This window comes from Saimiri boliviensis, chromosome 12, assembly GCF_048565385.1.
Source record: "Saimiri boliviensis isolate mSaiBol1 chromosome 12, mSaiBol1.pri, whole genome shotgun sequence".
Classification (NCBI taxonomy): Eukaryota; Metazoa; Chordata; class Mammalia; order Primates; family Cebidae; genus Saimiri; species Saimiri boliviensis.
Genome location: NC_133460.1, coordinates 81,312,204 through 81,331,036, shown reverse-complemented (window position 1 = coordinate 81,331,036; position 18,833 = coordinate 81,312,204). Strand labels below are relative to the sequence as shown.

At 44.8% G+C, this 18,833-nt stretch overlaps 1 protein-coding gene across 1 annotated transcript in view; it reads left to right on the top strand.

Annotated features, from left to right (window-relative positions):
• The window catches only part of PIK3AP1 (phosphoinositide-3-kinase adaptor protein 1), a 129,811-nt gene that overhangs the window by 58,364 nt on the left and 52,614 nt on the right, over positions 1–18,833 (top strand). The window contains exons 3-7 of the mRNA XM_039465380.2: positions 8,116–8,252; positions 12,140–12,284; positions 13,826–13,968; positions 14,097–14,229; positions 16,563–16,759. Coding sequence (XP_039321314.2) covers positions 8,116–8,252; positions 12,140–12,284; positions 13,826–13,968; positions 14,097–14,229; positions 16,563–16,759 — 755 coding nt within the window. The remainder of the gene's footprint in view (positions 1–8,115; positions 8,253–12,139; positions 12,285–13,825; positions 13,969–14,096; positions 14,230–16,562; positions 16,760–18,833) is intronic.

Sequence of the window (18,833 nt, the reverse complement as noted above, 5' to 3'; positions counted from 1 at the left end):
AGCCCAGACACCAATTCTCATAAAGAACCTATCTGAGGACTTTCAGCAGATGCTGGTCTGAGAGACAGTGACTCATATACTGACTGGATCTCCAAAGTATTTGAAGGAGTCTTCAAAATTAAACACAATATAAAAAAGAAATAGGAAAGACCAAAGACCTGGACAGGAGTGTGAAAGAGGTGAAGAACCAAATTTGTCACCTAGCTACCCAGTAGCAAGGGCCAAAGGTGAAATATACCAATGTTTGCTCATTCCTTTTGTCTAATAAGTAAAAACACTTAAGTTCTCTAAAGAGACAGACTTTTTCTGCAATGAATTCAAGGAGTATTTATTACATGGATCCTATATATAAAGATGATACTTTCAAGAACCAGATGCACACAGAAAGTCTTTTTCAACCATTTCTCCAGAGTTTCTCTAGACTTCATAAAAGCTGAGAGGATATTGTGAAATTTTAAAGCAGTGAGGATGCTATTGGCATCTTAATAATACTTTACACTGGGGAGGATCCTTGGTGTTTTCAGAGTACCTTTGCTCAAACATTTATTATTTGAGTCTCAGGACAGCAAAGGTGATATTATCTTCAAAGGGGGAAATGGTCCAAGAGGGATCTACATGTTCAAGTGGGAAGGTCTGAGACCACCCCACTCTGTCAGGTGGGTTAGAGCAGTGCTTATGTCTGAGTGGGCATTTCCTTTGAAGGAAACTTTTAATCTGCTGAAGTACTTGGCCTCTGGCCCTTCTGGGACTCTGCCTTCCCCATAGTGCATTGTGGAAGAGGCCACTGTGGCTTGTCAATCAGCACCACCAGAATAACCCTGCAGAATGAATGACATCCTGCCTGACTTCCTGAAATGAGTGAGCTGCCAGTGACTATCTAAGGTGACTGAATGAATGGACCTACTGGAAGGAACTGTATTTTGTATGGCCTGTCTGAATGCTGGGAAATATCTGCCAAGTACAGCACTGTTAGGATCAATCTCATTTGTGTCAAGCTGGGCTCCTGGGCAAAATGATTAGCTAATAGGTTGCATTGGTTTTATGCCTATTTTTAAAAAGATGATTAGCTAATAGAGTCAGTTGCTACTTTTTCTGTTATCCTACCCCCATTATCAAAGAAATGCTTTCTCACGATGGAAAATACTAAAATACATAAAATGAGAGAAGGAAGGAGGGAGGGAGAGAGGAAAGAAGCATGCAGAATCCAGCCGCACATTTTCTTCTGACCTTTTAAAATGCATTTTTTATGTAATTGAAATCCTGCAGTATATGAGATATAATTTTATATCCTGCTTTTTTGCTTTGCATTCCATAAGCTTTTACCCACGTCACATGGAACTCTTTGAAAATAATGTTTTGAATATTCTTTTAGGTTGTTTTCAGTTTTTTTTTTTTTTTAATGGTGCAGAGACTTTTGGTTCAGAATCTTTATTTTGGACTTTTATTTTTCTTCTTAAGAGAGACTTCTGGAAATAGAATTATGTGGCAAAAGCTGTGAACATTTTAAAGGCCTACTCTTTCTCTACATGTGGACACATGGCTTTCCAGAAAGATTGTGCAGTTTGTACTTCCCTTGGCAGCTAGGGAGTATCTGTCCTCCAGTTACCTCTAAACAATGCCCTGAGTACTTCACAGCATTTTCTAATTTGAAAGATAAAATAGCAAGAAAGCATATTTTCATTTGCGATTTCATGGTGATTAATGAGAATGAATGACATTTTATTTATTTGAATGGGAAGGTAATTTGTATCCTTCTTTTATGAATTGTCTTCTTAATGATTTTGGGGTGTTTTTAAAGAGATTTCTATGACATCTTCATATATTAAGATTAGCCCCTTGTCATATTTTTATATTTACTTCAAATTTTTAAACTGTTTGTGATTTGCCTTTTTTGTTTGTTTGTTCATTTGTTTTTTGATATGGAGTCTCACTCTGTTGCCCAGGCGGGAGTGCAGTGGTGTGATCTTGGCTCACTGCAACCTCTACCTCCTGGGTTCAGGTGATTCTCCTGCCTCAGCCTCGCCAGTCACTGGGATTACAGGTGTGTGCCACCATGCGTGGCTAATTTTTGTATTTTTAGTAAAGATGGGGTTTCACCATGTTGGCCTGGCTGGTCTTGAACTCCTGACCTTAGGTGATCCATCTGCCTCAGCCTCCCAAAGTGTTGGTATTACAGATATGAACCACTGCACCTGGCCTGCCATTGGTTTCTTTGTTGAGGTATAATTCACATACTATCAATTTAGCCATTTTAAGTGTACAATTCAATTGTTTTTCAAGTATTCACAGATTTATGCAATATTCACCATAATCAATTTTAGAATATTTTCAATTTTGGAAGATTTTCAATCAAAATTTTAGAATATTTTCAGCACCTCAGAAAAAAAATCCATGCCTCTTAGCTATTGTCCCACAATCTTGCCAATCTCCCCAGTCCAAAGCAACCACTAATCTACTTTCTGTCTCTATAGATTTGACTGTCCTGGACACATCACATATTGGAATCATATAATATGTAGTCTTTTATGACTATCTTCTTTCATTTAGCCTAATGTTTTCAAGATTCATCCATGCTGTAGCATGTATCAGTACATCATTCATTTTTATTTATCTATTTTGATAAGAAAACGTATATCTATTTATCATCTACAACATGTTGTTTTGAAATTTATTTCTTTTATTGTTGAGTAATGTTCTGTTATATGGACATACCACATTTTGTTTATCCCTCATCATTTGATGGACATTTGGGTTGTTTCCATCTTTTGGGTATTAGGAATGACAGTGCTATAGCATTTTGATTTTAGTTTTTTGTTTGTTTACTAAAGTTTTAAATTCATGTTATCAAGTCTGGCTCATTGAGATTGTGATTTTTTTTTTGTTTGTTTGATTAACAAATCTTTTCCCAAACCACTGGTAAAATGCTCAGACATATATTTTTAATCTCCCCACTGACCTGGGCTTGGGTTTATTAACATTTGTTTATTTTTATTTTGGATTTAACCTCAAATCCATCTAAATTTCATTTTGGAGTTATAAGAATCAGGAAGAATCTAAATAATACCCATCACTTTTCCCTCTCCGTCATAGATAATATTTTCTGGCACCATCTGCTGAATCATCCTTCACACTAACCATTTTATTTAGTCTGTATTGATTTCTTCTTTCTCTTTTTTCAGAGACAGGGTCTCTCTCTGTCACCCAGGCCAGAGTGCATGGCGTGACTGCATCCTCTACCTCCTGGACTCAAGCAATCCTCCCACCTCAGCCTCCCGAGTAGCTGGGACTACAGGCACATGCCACCATGTCCAGCCAATATTTTTGAATATACTTTACATTTTAAAGCAGTTTTAGGTTCATAGCAAAATCAAGTGGAAAACACTTGAAGTTCCATGTCTGCTCTGCCCCTGCATACATATACACAGCCTCCCCCCACCTCCATCAACAGGCTGCACCAGAGTAGCCCATTTGTTACCACTGATGAATCTACATTGATGCATCATTATCCCTCACCCAAAGCCTATAGTTTATATTAGGATTTACCTAGTGTTGTATATTCTGTTGGTTTGGAGAAATGTCTAATAACATCCACCCACCAGTATAGTATCATACGAGTAGCTTCATTGCCCTAAAAAGCCTCTGTGCTCTGCCTATTCATTCTTTCTTTCCTCCTAACCACGATCTCTTGACCTTGTGATCCACCCACCTCGGCCTCCCAAAGTGCTGGGATTTATAGGGGTGAGCCACTGCGCCTGGCTCAGATTGACTTCTTTCACTTAGTAATGTGCATTCAGGTTTTCTCCATGGCATTTCAGGGCTTGCCAGCTCGTTTCTTTTTAGTGCTGAATAGTGTTGCATTGTCTGGAGGTACCACACTTTATCCGTTCACCTACTGAAGGACATGTTGGTCACTTCCAAGTTTTGGCTGTTATGAACAAAGCTGCTATAAACATTTGTGTGCAGGTATTTGTGTGACTGTAAGTTTTCAACTCTTTTTTGTAAATACCAAGGAGCATGACTGCTGGGTTGTTTAGTAAGCTTGTGTTTAGTTTTGTAAGTCTGTCTTCCAAAGTGGCTGCACCATTTTGCATTCCTACCAGCCAAGGCGAAGAACCTCAGCAAAGGATGCAAGTTCTTGTTGCTCCATCCTCACCCTCACCAGCATTTGATGTTGTCAGTGTTCTTGATTCTGGCCATTCTAATAGACGTATAGTGCTATCTCATTGTTGTTTTAGTTTTCATTTCCCTGATGACATACGATGTGGACCATCTTTTCAAGATATACAGATGGCTTATTTGCCACCCACGTGTCTTATTTGATGAAGTGTCTGTTCAGGTATTTTGCCCTTTTTAAAAATCAGACTTTTTATTTTTTGCCTGTTGAGTTTTAAGAGTTCTTTGTATATTTTGAGACAAGTCTTTTATTAGGTATGTCTTTTGGAACTATTTTCCCCCAGACAACGGCTTATTGCTGCTTTTTCTTGACAATGTCTTTGTACTGGTTTTTAATCCTTTTTAAAATTTCATATTAAGTTTTTAGGGGAATGAAGCTTTAATTCTGGACTATCTCTTGTATTCAGTTGCTGTGTCCATTCTGTTTTTAATAACTTTAATATAAAATAGGACTATCCTTTATTATTTTTTGAAACTTTACTGGAAGACATAATACCTATATAAATGGAGTTTTCCAGGATAGAAAAAAATTAGTATTGTAAAGAAGAACATTGTCCCGAATTAAATTCAATTCAAAGAGGATTGTGTGGCTTTTACTCTAAATATTATTTTTAAACTGAGGAAGATTTTTTCACGGTTATTACATTGTTTTTGTGGTTATTGATTTAGTCAGGTTTTCTACTTCTTTAAAGACAATTTCAATACTTTATATTTTTCTATTAAAATTGCACTGAGATTTTCTTTTCTTTCTTTCTTTTTTTTTTTTTTTGTAGAGACAGGATTTCACTATGTTGCTGAGGCTGGTCTCGAACCCCTGGTCTTAAGTGATCCTCCCACCTCTGCCTCCCAAAGTGCTGGAATTACAGGCATGAGCTACCATGCCCAGCTGCACTGAGATTTTCTTAGCAAGGAGTTCTCTCTTTAATATGAATTCTTTTTTTTTTTTTTTTTTTTTTTTTTGAGACGGAGTTTCAGTCTTGTTACCCAGGCTGGAGTGCAATGGCGCGATCTCGGCTCACCGCAACCTCCACCTCCTGGGTTCAGGCAATTCTCCTGCCTCAGCCTCCTGAGTAGCTGGGATTACAGGCACGCGCCACCACGCCCAGCTAGTTTTTTGTATTTTTTTAGTAGAGACAGGGTTTCACCATGTTGACCAGGATGGTCTCGATCTCTCGACCTCGCGATCCACCCGCCTCAGCCTCCCAAAGTGCTGGGATTACAGGCTTGAGCCACCGCGTTTAATATGAATTCTTAACATAGACTTTTCACTTCAATGTGTTTCTTAAAATTTCCCTATGTGTAGTTACCATTCTTTTCTCATTTGACTAATTTATATTTTCTCCATTCTTTTCTAAGTTATATTTACTAGAGCTTTGACTCTTTAGCCAGAAGGCTAGTGGGTCAGTAATTTGGGAGAAATAAAGGATTTTTCTTTGTTGAAACAATGGTAGACTGCACTGTGGGTCCATCCCAAAGAAGTAATACCTGTGTGTTATGTTACAATAGGTAACTGGCAACAGTTTGAGCCACTCCAGCCACTGTGGCCACTCAAGTAGTATCTAAACGGTTCTGGAGCAAGGCATAGTTCCAAGGAGCTTCTTTCTGTTTTAAGTTACCGACTGAATGTTTCAAGTCCATGGGATTATTTTCTCATCCCAGAGGAATCTCAGAAATATTTTTTATAATGGTGTGTCCAGGAATCTAATAATAATTAACTGAAACTTGAGACGAAGACTATGAATTGTCCCTATCTTTTTGGCTTTTTCCATTACAAGCTCCTCTGCTGGGTAAGGGTTGCTTGGGTGGCATTTATAGCTCTGTCCAGGGCGATGGGCCCTGGCTGTTTTAGAAGTGATCAGTCAAGGAGAGAAGGGTGTGGGGAAGGGCGTTGCCAGCAGAGAAAATGCCAACCTATTGTGTTGGCTTTTGCAGGGAGTGAGAGGAGAGCCACGAGGACTAGAAAGGAGAATTGGAGGAGACTGGTGGTTCTGATGCCCTGCTAAAAATTGTGTCACCTTGCTTAGAACACCCCAGGTCGTTTGCTCTACCTCTTAACACTAGATTCTGCCTGATGAACAAACAAGGTCTTCATTGGCAGCATTCAAATAGGCCTTCTGCAGTAGCATGTTTTGGGAAAAATCACAGAGGGGGAATAGTGGCAAGAGTACATGCCTCATTGCACGTTGCTCTCTGGGGCGGCCCATAGACACTCAGCAGTCAGATCCAGGCTCTGGGATGGGACCTCCACTCTAGGCTATGGAGCTTTTAAGCTGCATGGTTAGGGAAGAAGCCCTGGTCTCTCCCATGGCCTGAGTAGGCCACGCATCAGTGCCTTATAGTTACAGCAATAGGATACAGCGGTACTGTGGCCCTGTGGCCCTGTGGCCCTGCCCCCACCTCAGCCTTTATGGTTGTGTAAGCACAGCCTCTTCCTAACATGACCTAGGGTCTAGGGTGAAAGGCTGTGGTTGCAGCTTTCTAGGGTTCCTATCAGCAGCTGATTTGTAACCCTAGCATTCTACCAGGACAGTTGCCACAAACTCTGTGGAGGCCAATTTTCTCCCAGAAAACCAGCATGCAGAAATCAGCCAACTAACTCTTGCTTCTCACCTCTCTTATCCTTTTAGATGATGGACCCTCTGAAGGCAGGGTTAGTGTCTGATTCATCCTTAGGTCCCCTCAAGTACCTAACACATTTGGTTGGTTGTAAAAGTGGTTAAGGAATGAATGAGAACAAGCCCAAAAAAGAGACTGATGAAACTTCTCTCTCCTCTCAACCAATTTTTTTTTTGAGATCGAGTTTCACTCTTGTTACCCAGGCTGGAGTGCAGTGGCGCAGTCTCAGCTCACTGCAACCTCCACCTTCCAGGTTCAAGTGATTCTCCTGCCTCAGCCTCCCAAGTAGCTGGGATTACAGGCATGTGCCACCACACCTGACTAATTTTGTATTTTTAGTAGAGATGGGATTTCACTCTATTGTCCAGGCTGGTCTCGAACTCCTGACTTCCGATGATCTGCCTGCTTCAGCCTCCCAAAGTGCTGGGATTACAGGTGTGAGCCACCACACCTGGCCCTCTCAACCACGCTTAACTGTCTTGAAATTCTCTCCCTTTTTGAGGATCTGATGCTTTGAACCTTCTCCAGAAAAGTATAGGCAAAGAGATACACATGTGCATGCATATGCACACACACACACACGCACACACACACACACTCTCTCTCTCTCTCACACACACACACACACAATCTTGCACACAAGAGGTAGGTCTATCAATTAATAGTTCCTGGTTAAGAACCCCTGTCTTCGAGCTCTGGTAGGTTCTCAGCAGCATCTTATTCTGTGCCAATACCCCACACATTTGCACACCCCTGCTCACCAGCCCTGACTCTGTGCATGCTGTAATCGTCCCATGGTACAGGTGTTCCCAATTTATCTACGGTTTGTTGAAAATAATTGCTTTTCACTGTTGCTTCCAGAAGGAATACATTGGCTAGCCATTACCCTGAGACCTAGTAGCTTTCTGGACAGTACAGATTTTACCTGATGTTCCAAGAATGACCTTTAGGTGGACAGTCCCTACTTGAACCCACCTAAAGGGAAAGGGCCTCCTTCCTTTCCTCACTCCTCTTCATCTCTGCAGGAAGTCTGGAGGTAAAGCTTCCAGAAATCCATTGGTTCAGACCAAACCTCAGACTTTCTGGCTTTCCCCTCCACCACTGTCGTCCCTCTTGCTGTCATCCTGCCCTGTGGCCTACATGCTGGTTGGCTTTTCCCCACTAGGTCCTCTTTCGTGACTTCCTGAGTCAGTCCCTTCTGCTTGTATTTGTTTGACCTTCAGAGCCATTTCCTATTTTGCAATGTTTGGGGCTCTCATGGGGAGGAACATGCCCACCAGTTCTCCTTCCTGCCATTCCCATTCAGTGGTGTCCTCTATTTCGTAGATTCTGGCTGTGACTCTGTCACTGACACTGAGCCTGAGGACGAGAAGCCTGTTTCCTACTCGAAGCAGCAGAGCTTGCCGACGGTGACGTCGTCTGGGAACCTGATGGTGGTGCAGCCGGACCGCATTCGCTGTGGGGTAGGCACTGTAGGCACTGCTGGGGGCCTGGTAGCTGGACATCAACACTTGGCCTTTTCAAAAGCATGCATTTGTTGTAGTAAAGAGAGTGGGTTCTCATGTTGCACCTTGGCATAATTGCAGCCTTCCTTTGGGATTTCTTTTGGGTACCCTGTTACCTGGGCCCTAAACACATCCAGTTCCCTTGAGTAAGAAAGAGGCTAGTCCAGGGAGATGTGTGTCATCAGTCTAAGACTTCTATTCTATGGATCAATAACAGGGAGCATCCAGGAGATCAGCAGACAGGAGCATTCCAGACACTAATGCTAACCCAAGAGTTAGAGGCCTGTGTCTCCTCCTGGTAGCCTAGTACTGGGAGGGAGGAAATGCGTCTTGGGCATCTGACAGCTTCCTTCTCCATCGCTGGCCACCACCATGGCCCAAGGAAGTCTTGAAGCTTGATGGCTAAAACTCACTGGCCAATATCGCTTTTTAAAGGGATCAGATTAATGTCATACATCATTCGACTAGCATTTTCAGGGGTGGGGCATACCTTAACTGAGGACTTGAGTATGTGGCCCAATTGATGAGCTACTGCCATTTGAATCCTACACTAGTACTGATGGTTTTTTATTATTTTTCCTTTCCTAATTAAAAATGTGTGAATTTTATGATAGTTCAGAGCAGCAGAATGCTTCCTTAATGGATACAAGCTCTTATGCTAAAACGGCTCTGTGGGCTCCTTGAGGCGAGAAGGCATGGGAGCCTTGGCAGTGGGCAGCACTGGCTTCCTCACCCTTGTGAATGGTTTCATGTCAGCTGAGGCCATGAGGCATTTGGCAAGCACTTCCTACATGGGGCTTCTAACTGCTTCTTTGGCCCAGATTTAACTGATAGACATTGTATCAGTTCATTTCCATGATGCTGATAAAAACATACCCGAGACTGGGCAAGTTACAAAATAAAGAAGTTTAACTGGATTTACTGTTCCATATGGCTGGGGAGGCCTCACAATAATAGCGGAAGGCAAGGAGGAGCAAAGGCATGTCTTACATGGATGGCATTAGGCAAAGACAGAGAGAACTTGTGCAGGGGAACTCCTTGTTTTAAAACCATCAGATCTCATGAGACTCATTCGCTATCATGGGAAAGACCTGCCCCCCATAATTCAATCATCTCCCACCAAGCTCCTCTCACATGGGAATTGTGGGAGTTACAATTCAAGATGAGATTTGGTTGAGGACACAGCCAAACCATATCAGACATGTTTGGTTTGGACTGCACAGTGTTTATTTTTTTTGAGATGGAGTCTCTCTCTGTCATCCAGATTGGCTTGCAGTGGTGAGCTCTCAGTTCACTGCAACCTCCACCTCCCAGGTTCAAGTGATTCTCATGCCTCAGCCTCCCGAGTAGCTGGGATTGCCGGTGTGCACCCCCACCCTCAGCTGATTTTTTTTGTATTTTTATTAGAGACTGGGTTTCACCATGTTGGCCAGGTTGGCCTCAAGCTGCTGGCCTCAAGTGATCCATTCACCTAGGCCCTGCAACATGCTGGGATTACAGGTATGTGTCACCATACCTGGCCAAGACTGCACAGTATTTTTAAAGTTAGGCATTGGCTGGGTGTAGTGGCTCACACCTGGAATGCCAAGACTTTGGGAGGCCAAGGCAGGTGGATCCCTCGAGCTCAGGAGTTTGAGGCCAGCCTGGGCAACATGGTGAGACTCCCATCTTTATTTTTATATTTTACTTTTTAAAATTATTTTTAAAAGTTAGGCATAAAAATCTTTATTTCCAGCTTCCTTTGAATCAGAATCTGGTCATATTAGGCCAAAGATGATTGGTGCGGGCTGAGCAACCCTTTACATGGGCTGTGCATCCCCCAGTTAGGGTGTTCCCATATTCCCTGTTCTTTATACTCAGCCTATCTCACTCCTTTGCCTTACTGGCCATGCCTTTATGGACATTTCCATTTTAAATCTTCCTGTGCCACTTCCTGCCTTCCCATGCCCCTCTGGTCAGGCTGTTGGGTGCCCATAGGTAAAGGGGGGGAAACCAAAGTGTGATCTCCTTTGCTCACCTCTGTGATTTTTCCAGGGTCCCATTCCTGTCTTGACTGCCTGTGAACCCAGGATTCTCCTAGTTACTGATTTCAGGCCTCTGGATCCTGGGAGGAGGGGGACGGGCAGGCTGGGATTGGATCCTGACTGTCAGTAGGGGAGACACACATTCTCATTGGCTCCTCATGCTTCCTGGCATAAAGTGCAGGTGGGACAATCACCACAGCACATGTGTGTGCAGCCTTAGCAGCTCCCAGCAGCCAGGATCACTGCCCTCCCCATCACCTGGCATAAAGTCCAAGCTGTCCACACCCTCTCATGGCGCCTTCATTGTCATGAAGGGCTAATCTGAGGGCTATAGCAGAGTCTTAGGAGGAACATTTGGGGATTCGCTATGGCCAGAAATCTCTCCTTACCCTGTCTGTTTTTTGGAGAGACTGCCCTCACCAGTTCAGGCTGAGAGGCTCATTCCCCACGTAAACAGCACAAGCAGAATTATTCCATTTGGCAGGCTTGGTGTGAGATCTTAAAGCAAGCTAAAAGAGCTATTCAAAGTGCTTGATGCTTTGGGAAAATTAATTGCCCAAGAAGCTCTTTTTGCCCAATGGTAAAGTCCAGTGAGGGAGGACTACATAAAAAGCAGAGCCCAGGAGGGCTTCTCTCACACTGCAAGGGGCATGGGAGTCACCTAGGCATCTTGTTAGGATGCAGACTTTGGCTCAGTGGGGCCAGGAGGGGCCTGAGGTTCTGCATTTCTAACAAGCTTCCAGGGGATGCCGATGCTGATGCTCCTGTGGCTCCACCTTGAGTAGCAAGACTGGTCTAGAGCCAGTGTTCTCAAGCTATCTGTCGCGAAGGACTTCTAACGAGATGTCCAATTCTGAAATGGACTAATGATTTCATTTTAAAAAATACACCAGAAATGCTATGCAAAATGAAATAAAAAGACATATAAATCCCAGCACTTTGGGAGGCTGAGGCAGCCAGATCACCTGAGGTCAGGAGTTCAAGACCAGCCTGGCCAATGCAGTGAAACCCAATCTCTACTAAACATACAAAAATTAGATGGGCACGGTGGCAGGCACCTGTAGTCCCAGCTACTTGGGAGGCTGAGGCAGGAGAATTTTTTAACCTGGGAGGCAGAGGTTGCAGTGAACTGAGGCCATACCACTGCACTCTAGCTTGGGTGACAGACTAAGACTGTCACACAAAAAAAATAATAATAAGGCATATTAAGTATCAGCCTTAAGTTTGTTTGTTTGTTTGTTTGTTTGTTTTTGGTTTTGTTTTGTTTTGTTTTTTTTGAGACAGAGTCTTGCTCTTGCCCTGGCTGGAGTGCAGTGGCATGAGTCTTGTCTCACTGCAACCTTTGCCTCCTGGGTTCAAGCGATTTTTCTGCCTCAGCCTCCTGAGTAGCTGGGATTACAGGCACCTGCCACCACACTTGGCTAGTTTTTGTATTTTTAGTAGAGACAGGGTTTCACCATGTTGGCCAGGCTGGTCTCAAACTCCTGACCTCATGATCCTCCCACCTTGGCCTCCCAAAGTGCTGGGATTACAGGCGTGAGCCACCACATCCAGCCAAGTTTTATTAGTATTAATATTATCAGCTTCAACAGACATAAAAAGACTCCATTCAATTGCTATAAATATTTACTCTCGGTTGTTGTGACTTGTCTCATTGGGATTGGTAGCAAACCGTTCACTGCCCAGTACTGGACCCTGAGTCTACCCTGCCCCAGAGGACCCTCAGTAGAGCTGGGGCAGTAGAGCTGGGGAGACCCTCAGGCCCAGCACCCTAGGGGGGTCTGAGAGGGAGAGGGGACAATGACTGGCCTCCCGTTTCAGGCAGAAACCACTGTCTACGTTATTGTGAGATGTAAGTTGGATGACAGGGTGGCGACGGAGGCAGAGTTTTCTCCTGAGGATTCTCCCTCTGTGAGGATGGAAGCCAAGCTGGAGAATGAGTACACCGTTTCCGTGAAAGCTCCCAGTAAGTAGCCCCCCGTGAAGGTGATGATGTAGGGCTTCATTGCTTATTTGCTATGCTGTCACCAATGCCAGGTATTACCATTTTAAATGCGTTTTTGATACTTTTTGGAGAGTAGTCCATTGTTTTCATATGCACTTCTTTGATTATTAGTGTGGGTGAATATTTTTCCATGGTCTCTGTTGTCGCATTTCCTCTTTTGTGAATCTCTGTGGTTGGTGTTATTTTTAATTTTCTCTTTCCCCCTCAAAACCCCTTCCTGTGGTATAGCATCCCGCCCCAGGGACAGCACGTCGTCATGACAGCAGCTCATGACTTGCAGTGAACCAATTCAGTCCGCCCAGTGTGGCAGAGATACAGTTTTACCTCCCATGATTTTCCCTCCTTCTGTGACCACTGGCCTTTGTGTAAAGTGCCTTAAACCCGAATTTTCTTCCTGTTCATTGAGGTACTGGGCCTACACTAGTGAGTAAAAAGATGAACATTTTTTGAAAATTAAGTTGCAGATCCAGTGAGGATAATTGCTGTGGCTCACAACCCTGCCATGTGCTGGTTTACTCACCTGCTACCTTCACCCATTCCCTCATTCCCACCCCAGCTCACCTCCACCCATTCCCTCACTGCCTCCCAGCTCACCTCCACCCTTTCCCTCACTGCCCCCCAGCTCACCTCCACCCTTTCCCTTATCCCCCCAGCTCACCTCCACCCTTTGCCTCACTCACCCCCAACTCACCTCCACCCTTTCCCTCACTCCCCCCAACTCACCTCCACCCTTTCCCTCACTCCCCCCAACTCACCTCCACCCTTTCCCTTATTCCCCCCAGCTCACCTCCATCCTTTGCCTCACTCACCCCCAACTCACCTCCACCCTTTCCCTCACTCACCCCCAACTCACCTCCACCCTTTCCCTCACTCCCCCCAACTCACCTCCACCCTTTCCCTCACTCCCCCCCAGCTCACCTCCATCCTTTCCCTCACTAACCCCCAGCTCACCTCCACCCTTTCCCTCATCCCCCCAGCTCACCTCCACCCTTTCCCTCATCCCCCCAGCTCACCTCCACCCTTTCCCTCACTCCCCCCCAACTCACCTCCACCCTTTCCCTCACTCCCCCCAACTCACCTCCACCCTTTCCCTCACTCCCCCCCAACTCACCTCCATCCTTTCCCTCACTCCCCCCAACTCACCTCCACCCTTTCCCTCACTCCCCCCAACTCACCTCCATCCTTTCCCTCACTAACCCCCAGCTCACCTCCACCCTTTCCCTCATCCCCCAGCTCACCTCCACCCTTTCCCTCACTCCCACCCCAGCTCAACTCCACCCTTTCCCTCACTGCCCCCCAGCTCACCTCCATCCTTTCCCTCACTGACCCCCAGCTCACCTCCACCCTTTCCCTCACTGCAGCCCCAGCTCACTTCCAACACCTTTCTTCCAGGCCCCAGTTAGTGTCCTTGCCACTCAGGTGGAGTGTGTATATTCACAGCCACTTTTCCCTGGATGCTTGTTTTTCCTGGGAATTTTGATAGTATCTTTTCTTCTGTTCAGACCTTTCATCTGGGAATGTTTCTCTGAAGATATATTCCGGGGACTTAGTGGTGTGTGAAACCGTTATCAGCTATTATACTGACATGGAAGAAATTGGGAATTTATTGTCCAATGCTGCGAATCCTGTGGAATTCATGTGTCAGGTAAGGATATTGCAAGGAAACCTGAGCTTTCCAGGCATGTAATTTCTGCTCAAGGCTTATCAGTCTTGAATCTGTGGGATGAGAGAGAGCTGGATTTCACATCTGACCATCTTCACTTTTGTATTCAGGCCTTTAAAATTGTGCCCTACAACACAGAGACCCTTGACAAACTGCTGACCGAATCCCTGAAGAACAATATCCCTGCAAGTGGACTGCACCTCTTTGGAATCAACCAGCTGGAAGAGGAAGATATGATGACAAGTAAGTTGGCAGTCAAACCTCAGGAAATTAGCATCCTGTCAACATATGCGTTTACTTTCTGCTGGGACTCTTCTGGGTCCCTTCTCTATAACCTCTCCTTTGATAAGGACTTATTCTTCACTGGGTAGCCTCATTCTTCTAAACTACAAATCTGAATACTTTACCCCCTTCTCAAAACACATGTGGTGGCTTTCGGAGGAGTAGGCAATGAGTGATTTTAAATCAGTTTGGTGTAAGCCAGTGGAGCTTGTTATGATTATTCCTCATAGGGATAGTATGAGGAACGGGTAATCTATATACTCTGTCAAGGGAGGTTCCCACTTGCCTTCTAGATAAAATCCGAACTGCTTAATCTGTTAACAAGCCCTCATCTCTCTCCACACTCCTTCTTGGCTTTTCTGTGCTTGGCTCTGCAGGAGGTATGAGCTTTTCTCACCTGTCTGTTGCCACAGACTCATGGAAAGACAGTTCTTCCTCCCTGCTGTGGTTGTTGTTCACCTGCAACTTCTCTTACTTCCTGTAGCAGCTTAGGTAGCATTTCCCCTGGAAGGCCTTCTCCAACCCTCCAGTAGGTTCCATTTACCTGCTTTGCACCCCCTGACCACCAGCACATTGGGGGCCATTGTCCTAGCGCTCCTCAGCTGTGTCTGTCTTCTTTGCTAGGCTGTCAGCTCAGTGAGGGCTGGAACTGTTCCTGGGTGGCTGGCTTGCTATAGGCTCTAAACAAGTACTTGTTGAATGAGGGAAGAGCAGCCTCTTGTGCACATGGGACACGCTGGGAGCTGGGAGAGTCACACCCCTTGCACAGGGATGGTGCTGGGCGTTCTGGACAGGTTGCCCATTGTAGTGTCTCTGTGGACACCACCCTTCCTGCATGCCATGGTTGCACTGCACAGATGGGACCCAAGTCTCTGGTTACCCTCTGCCTACATTCCATCCTTCTGTAGCCTAAGAGAACCATAAGGATGAGGTTACATGACCTTCAAGGCCTCCTCCTGGGGGATTCTCTTGCGTATTGCCTCTCCCCGTTTTCCTACTGTGGAATGTTCCTGTGGCACTTTTGTAGTTTGACTATTCTCTGTTAAGCTTGGAGCTTAGGGGAAAGTATTTCATAGCCTGACAATCTAGGATCATGGGAATGTTTTCAGACCCTTCATCCCAAAGGTCATATTTGGAATAGAAGTCTGGGTTTGTCATGTTAAAAAATATAAATTTGTATATAAATATTATATATCTATAAACTTGTTGGGCTTAAAAATAAACCTTTATGAAAAAAGAGATTTGTCCCTAGCTCCACAGACCCAAGCATGTCCATTTTCTTGGTTGAGTTCAACTTGCTATATTCAGACAACAGTAGGTGCAGGGGTCCATGGGGACCCAACACCTCTCTAGAGTACTTTGCTTCCCACCAATTAGAATGAACTGACATCCTGGTGGGGCTCGTGTGCATTAAGATCAATGTTCAGAATCTCTCCTAAATAAGAATCCCACTGAATACCATCTTACTAACCCTCCCAGGTCCTTTTGAGATAATCTGGAAGTATTTTCTGGTTGAGACCTAAAGGCTGCGGAAAGTCTAAGGAACATACCCAGGATTACTTGGTGTACTTATCATGAAATTAGGAATAAGGACTAAGAGGATGAAACAATAGCTTTAAAATATACACTCTGAACTTGGCAGAGAAGTTCAAAACATGATTCCTATTGTGCTTTGTGGCTGCTACTTAAGCCTTTAAAAAAAGGTCAGCACATTTCGAATTAGTACTTTCTCTCAGGATTTTCTAGTCTTGTTGGAGAAGATGGCAGGGTATTAATTATTAGATTTGCTAATTAATTGAAATGTTAGGGCTGGGCGTGGTGGCTCATGCTGTAATCCCAGCACCTTGGGAGGCAGAAGCAGACAGATCACTTGAGGTCAGGAATATGTGACCAGCCTGGATAACATGGTGAAACCCCATCTCTATTCAAAATACAAAAATTAGCTGGGTGTGATGCATGCCTATAATCCAAGTTACTCGGGAGGCTGAGGCAGGAGAATCACTTGAACCCAGGAGACAGAGGTTGCAGTGAGCCAAGATCGCACCACTGCACTCCAGCCTGGGCAACAGAGCGAGACTCCATCTCAAAAAAAATAATTATTTTCTCTGCACCTGAGGACATGATCTTCCATGGTGTCCTGAAAGAAGCTGTTAGATGTTAGGTCAATCAAGCAGTGAGTAATGTCTGGGTGCCTACAGTCGCCATGCTAGTCTTGGCAGCTTCATCTCCATGAAGAAGGGCACCCTGTGCCTTTATTTTTATCTGTCAATTCCATTTTCCTTGACGATTTTCAGATCAAAGGAATGAAGAGCTGCCCACCTTGTTGCATTTTGCTGCCAAGTATGGACTGAAGAACCTCACTGCCTTGTTGCTCACCTGCCCGGGAGCCCTGCAGGCATACAGCGTGGCCAACAAGCACGGCCACTACCCCAACACCATCGCCGAGAAACACGGCTTCAGAGATCTGCGGCAGTTCATCGACGAGTATGTGGTAAGGTCAAGGCAGGAGGGGCCCAGGCGTGGAAATGCGCTCTGTGGTTGTAGGGCTGCCTTTCCACCTAAAATACCCACAGATTTTATCTCTAGCATGTCTTCATGTGCCTCTTCTGGGTGTGGGCAGTATGTGTGGGCTTAAGAAATGAGCCCTAGAGTCACATGGACCTGGGTCCAAATTCCTGTACCAACACTTGTTGGTCTTGTGACACTGGGCAAGTCACATATCCTCTCTCAGTGTCCTAATATGCAGAAGGAAGATAATCATAGCTCCAGTCATTGAGTTCTTTTGAAGGTAAAAGGGAATCATTTCTATAAAGCACTGAGGTTCAACCTTCAAAGAATTTACAGAAACATTTCTAGAGTGAATCTGCTGAAGGTAGCGGCTGACCACCCTATCCCACCTCCCCACCTACCTCCAAGGCACCTTGCTGGGATGCTCCCAGCTGCCTCAGGTGAACCTATAGGCCTGTAGGCCCAGGTGAACTGTGTTAGGCTTGGTCCTTCTTTAGCAGAGACCACAAGAAGCTGTGCACCTGGAAAGGCATCAGGGCAGCAACTCCGAGGCCCATCTCCCGCTGACAGCCTTGCTCTCTCTTTCTAACCCCCTGCCTGGGTCCCATCTTAAGACAGGCGGGTACACCCAGTTTTATCTGATCATCTGGTTTGGGGCCCTCAGCTCCTCCTTGAACACTGACTTCCGGGTCCTTCTTTGAGGCTGATTGCACCCCATGTCTGCATCTTATCCCATGCCAGGATTGCTTCTGATGCCCGGGAAGCAGCTGTTCTTCCTGATCCGTCCTGGTTTTCCTCCTTCTTCACAGACTCTCATAGGGTACCTGAGAATAGCTCAGCCTCTCGCATGGGGCTGTGACCTCACAGGGAGCAATAAACACAAACCTCACTTGACCTCCAGACAGGAGGGAGCTTGACATGTCCCCAGAAACTTAACTCCCTGCTCTGTGTTGGAAAATCTACAAGACAGTGATTCAGGGAGGCACACAGAGGGGACTTCTCAGTGTTTACAGGTGTATCAGTGTTTTGAATAGAATGGCATGAGTCCTTGTTTTGGGCATTATTGACATAAATAAGGCTAAAAGGTGCTCTCAGTCTGGGTATATTTACTCAGCTTTTTCTTACAGTCACCAATGTACCAAATGTCGTATTTCATTTCCATGCCAATTGTTTTTATTAAGAATCTACTGTGTTCATAGTAGTAACTAGTATTTATTGAATGTATTTGATTTGAGAATGTATCATCTCATTTAATCCCCACCACAATCCTTTGAAGTTGACAATATTGCAAGCCTTATTTTACAAAAGTGGAAAAGGGCTTAGAAAGATAAAGTCATTGTGCTTAGGGCTACAAACTGTTAAGGGCAGAGACAGGATTTGCACCAAGTTTGATGCTAAAGCCCGGGCTTGTTATCCTGTTATATTTAACTGGGATGATTAAAGATGCACTTTCAGTGTGCACTGAAGTTAATCTGGGTCATATCATCTTTGCTTTCTCACTATGGTCACCTTCAACCGATGCAGCTTCAGCATTGTGACCAAAAGATTGTCCCTTGGTGTTGCTTATGGCCTCTTAGAACTATTCCCATTTCCTTTTTTCACCACAACAAAACCAAAGGCCAGCTCTTGAATTTACAACATTTCGAAACTGTCATTTGGTTTACTGGGTCTTGTGAGAAAACTAACAAAGTGTCAATAATAGATTAGCTATCGGCTGGGTACGGTGGCTCATGCCTGTAATCCCAGCACTTTGGGAGGCTGAGGCAGGCGGATCACGAGGTCAGGAGATCAAGACCATTCTGGCCATGGTGAAAGCCTGTCTCTACTAAAATACAAAAAATTAGCCAGGCGTAGTGGCACACACCTGTAATCCCTGCTACTTGGGAGGCTGAGGCAGAGGAATTGCTTGAACCCAGGAGACGGAGGTTACAGTGATCTGAGATCATGCCACTGCACTCCAGCCTGATGGCAGAGCAAGACTTCATCTCAAAAAAAAAAAAAAAAAAAAAAAAGATTAGCTATCTTAGGGTAGTGGTGGTGAAAATGAGGTTTTTTGT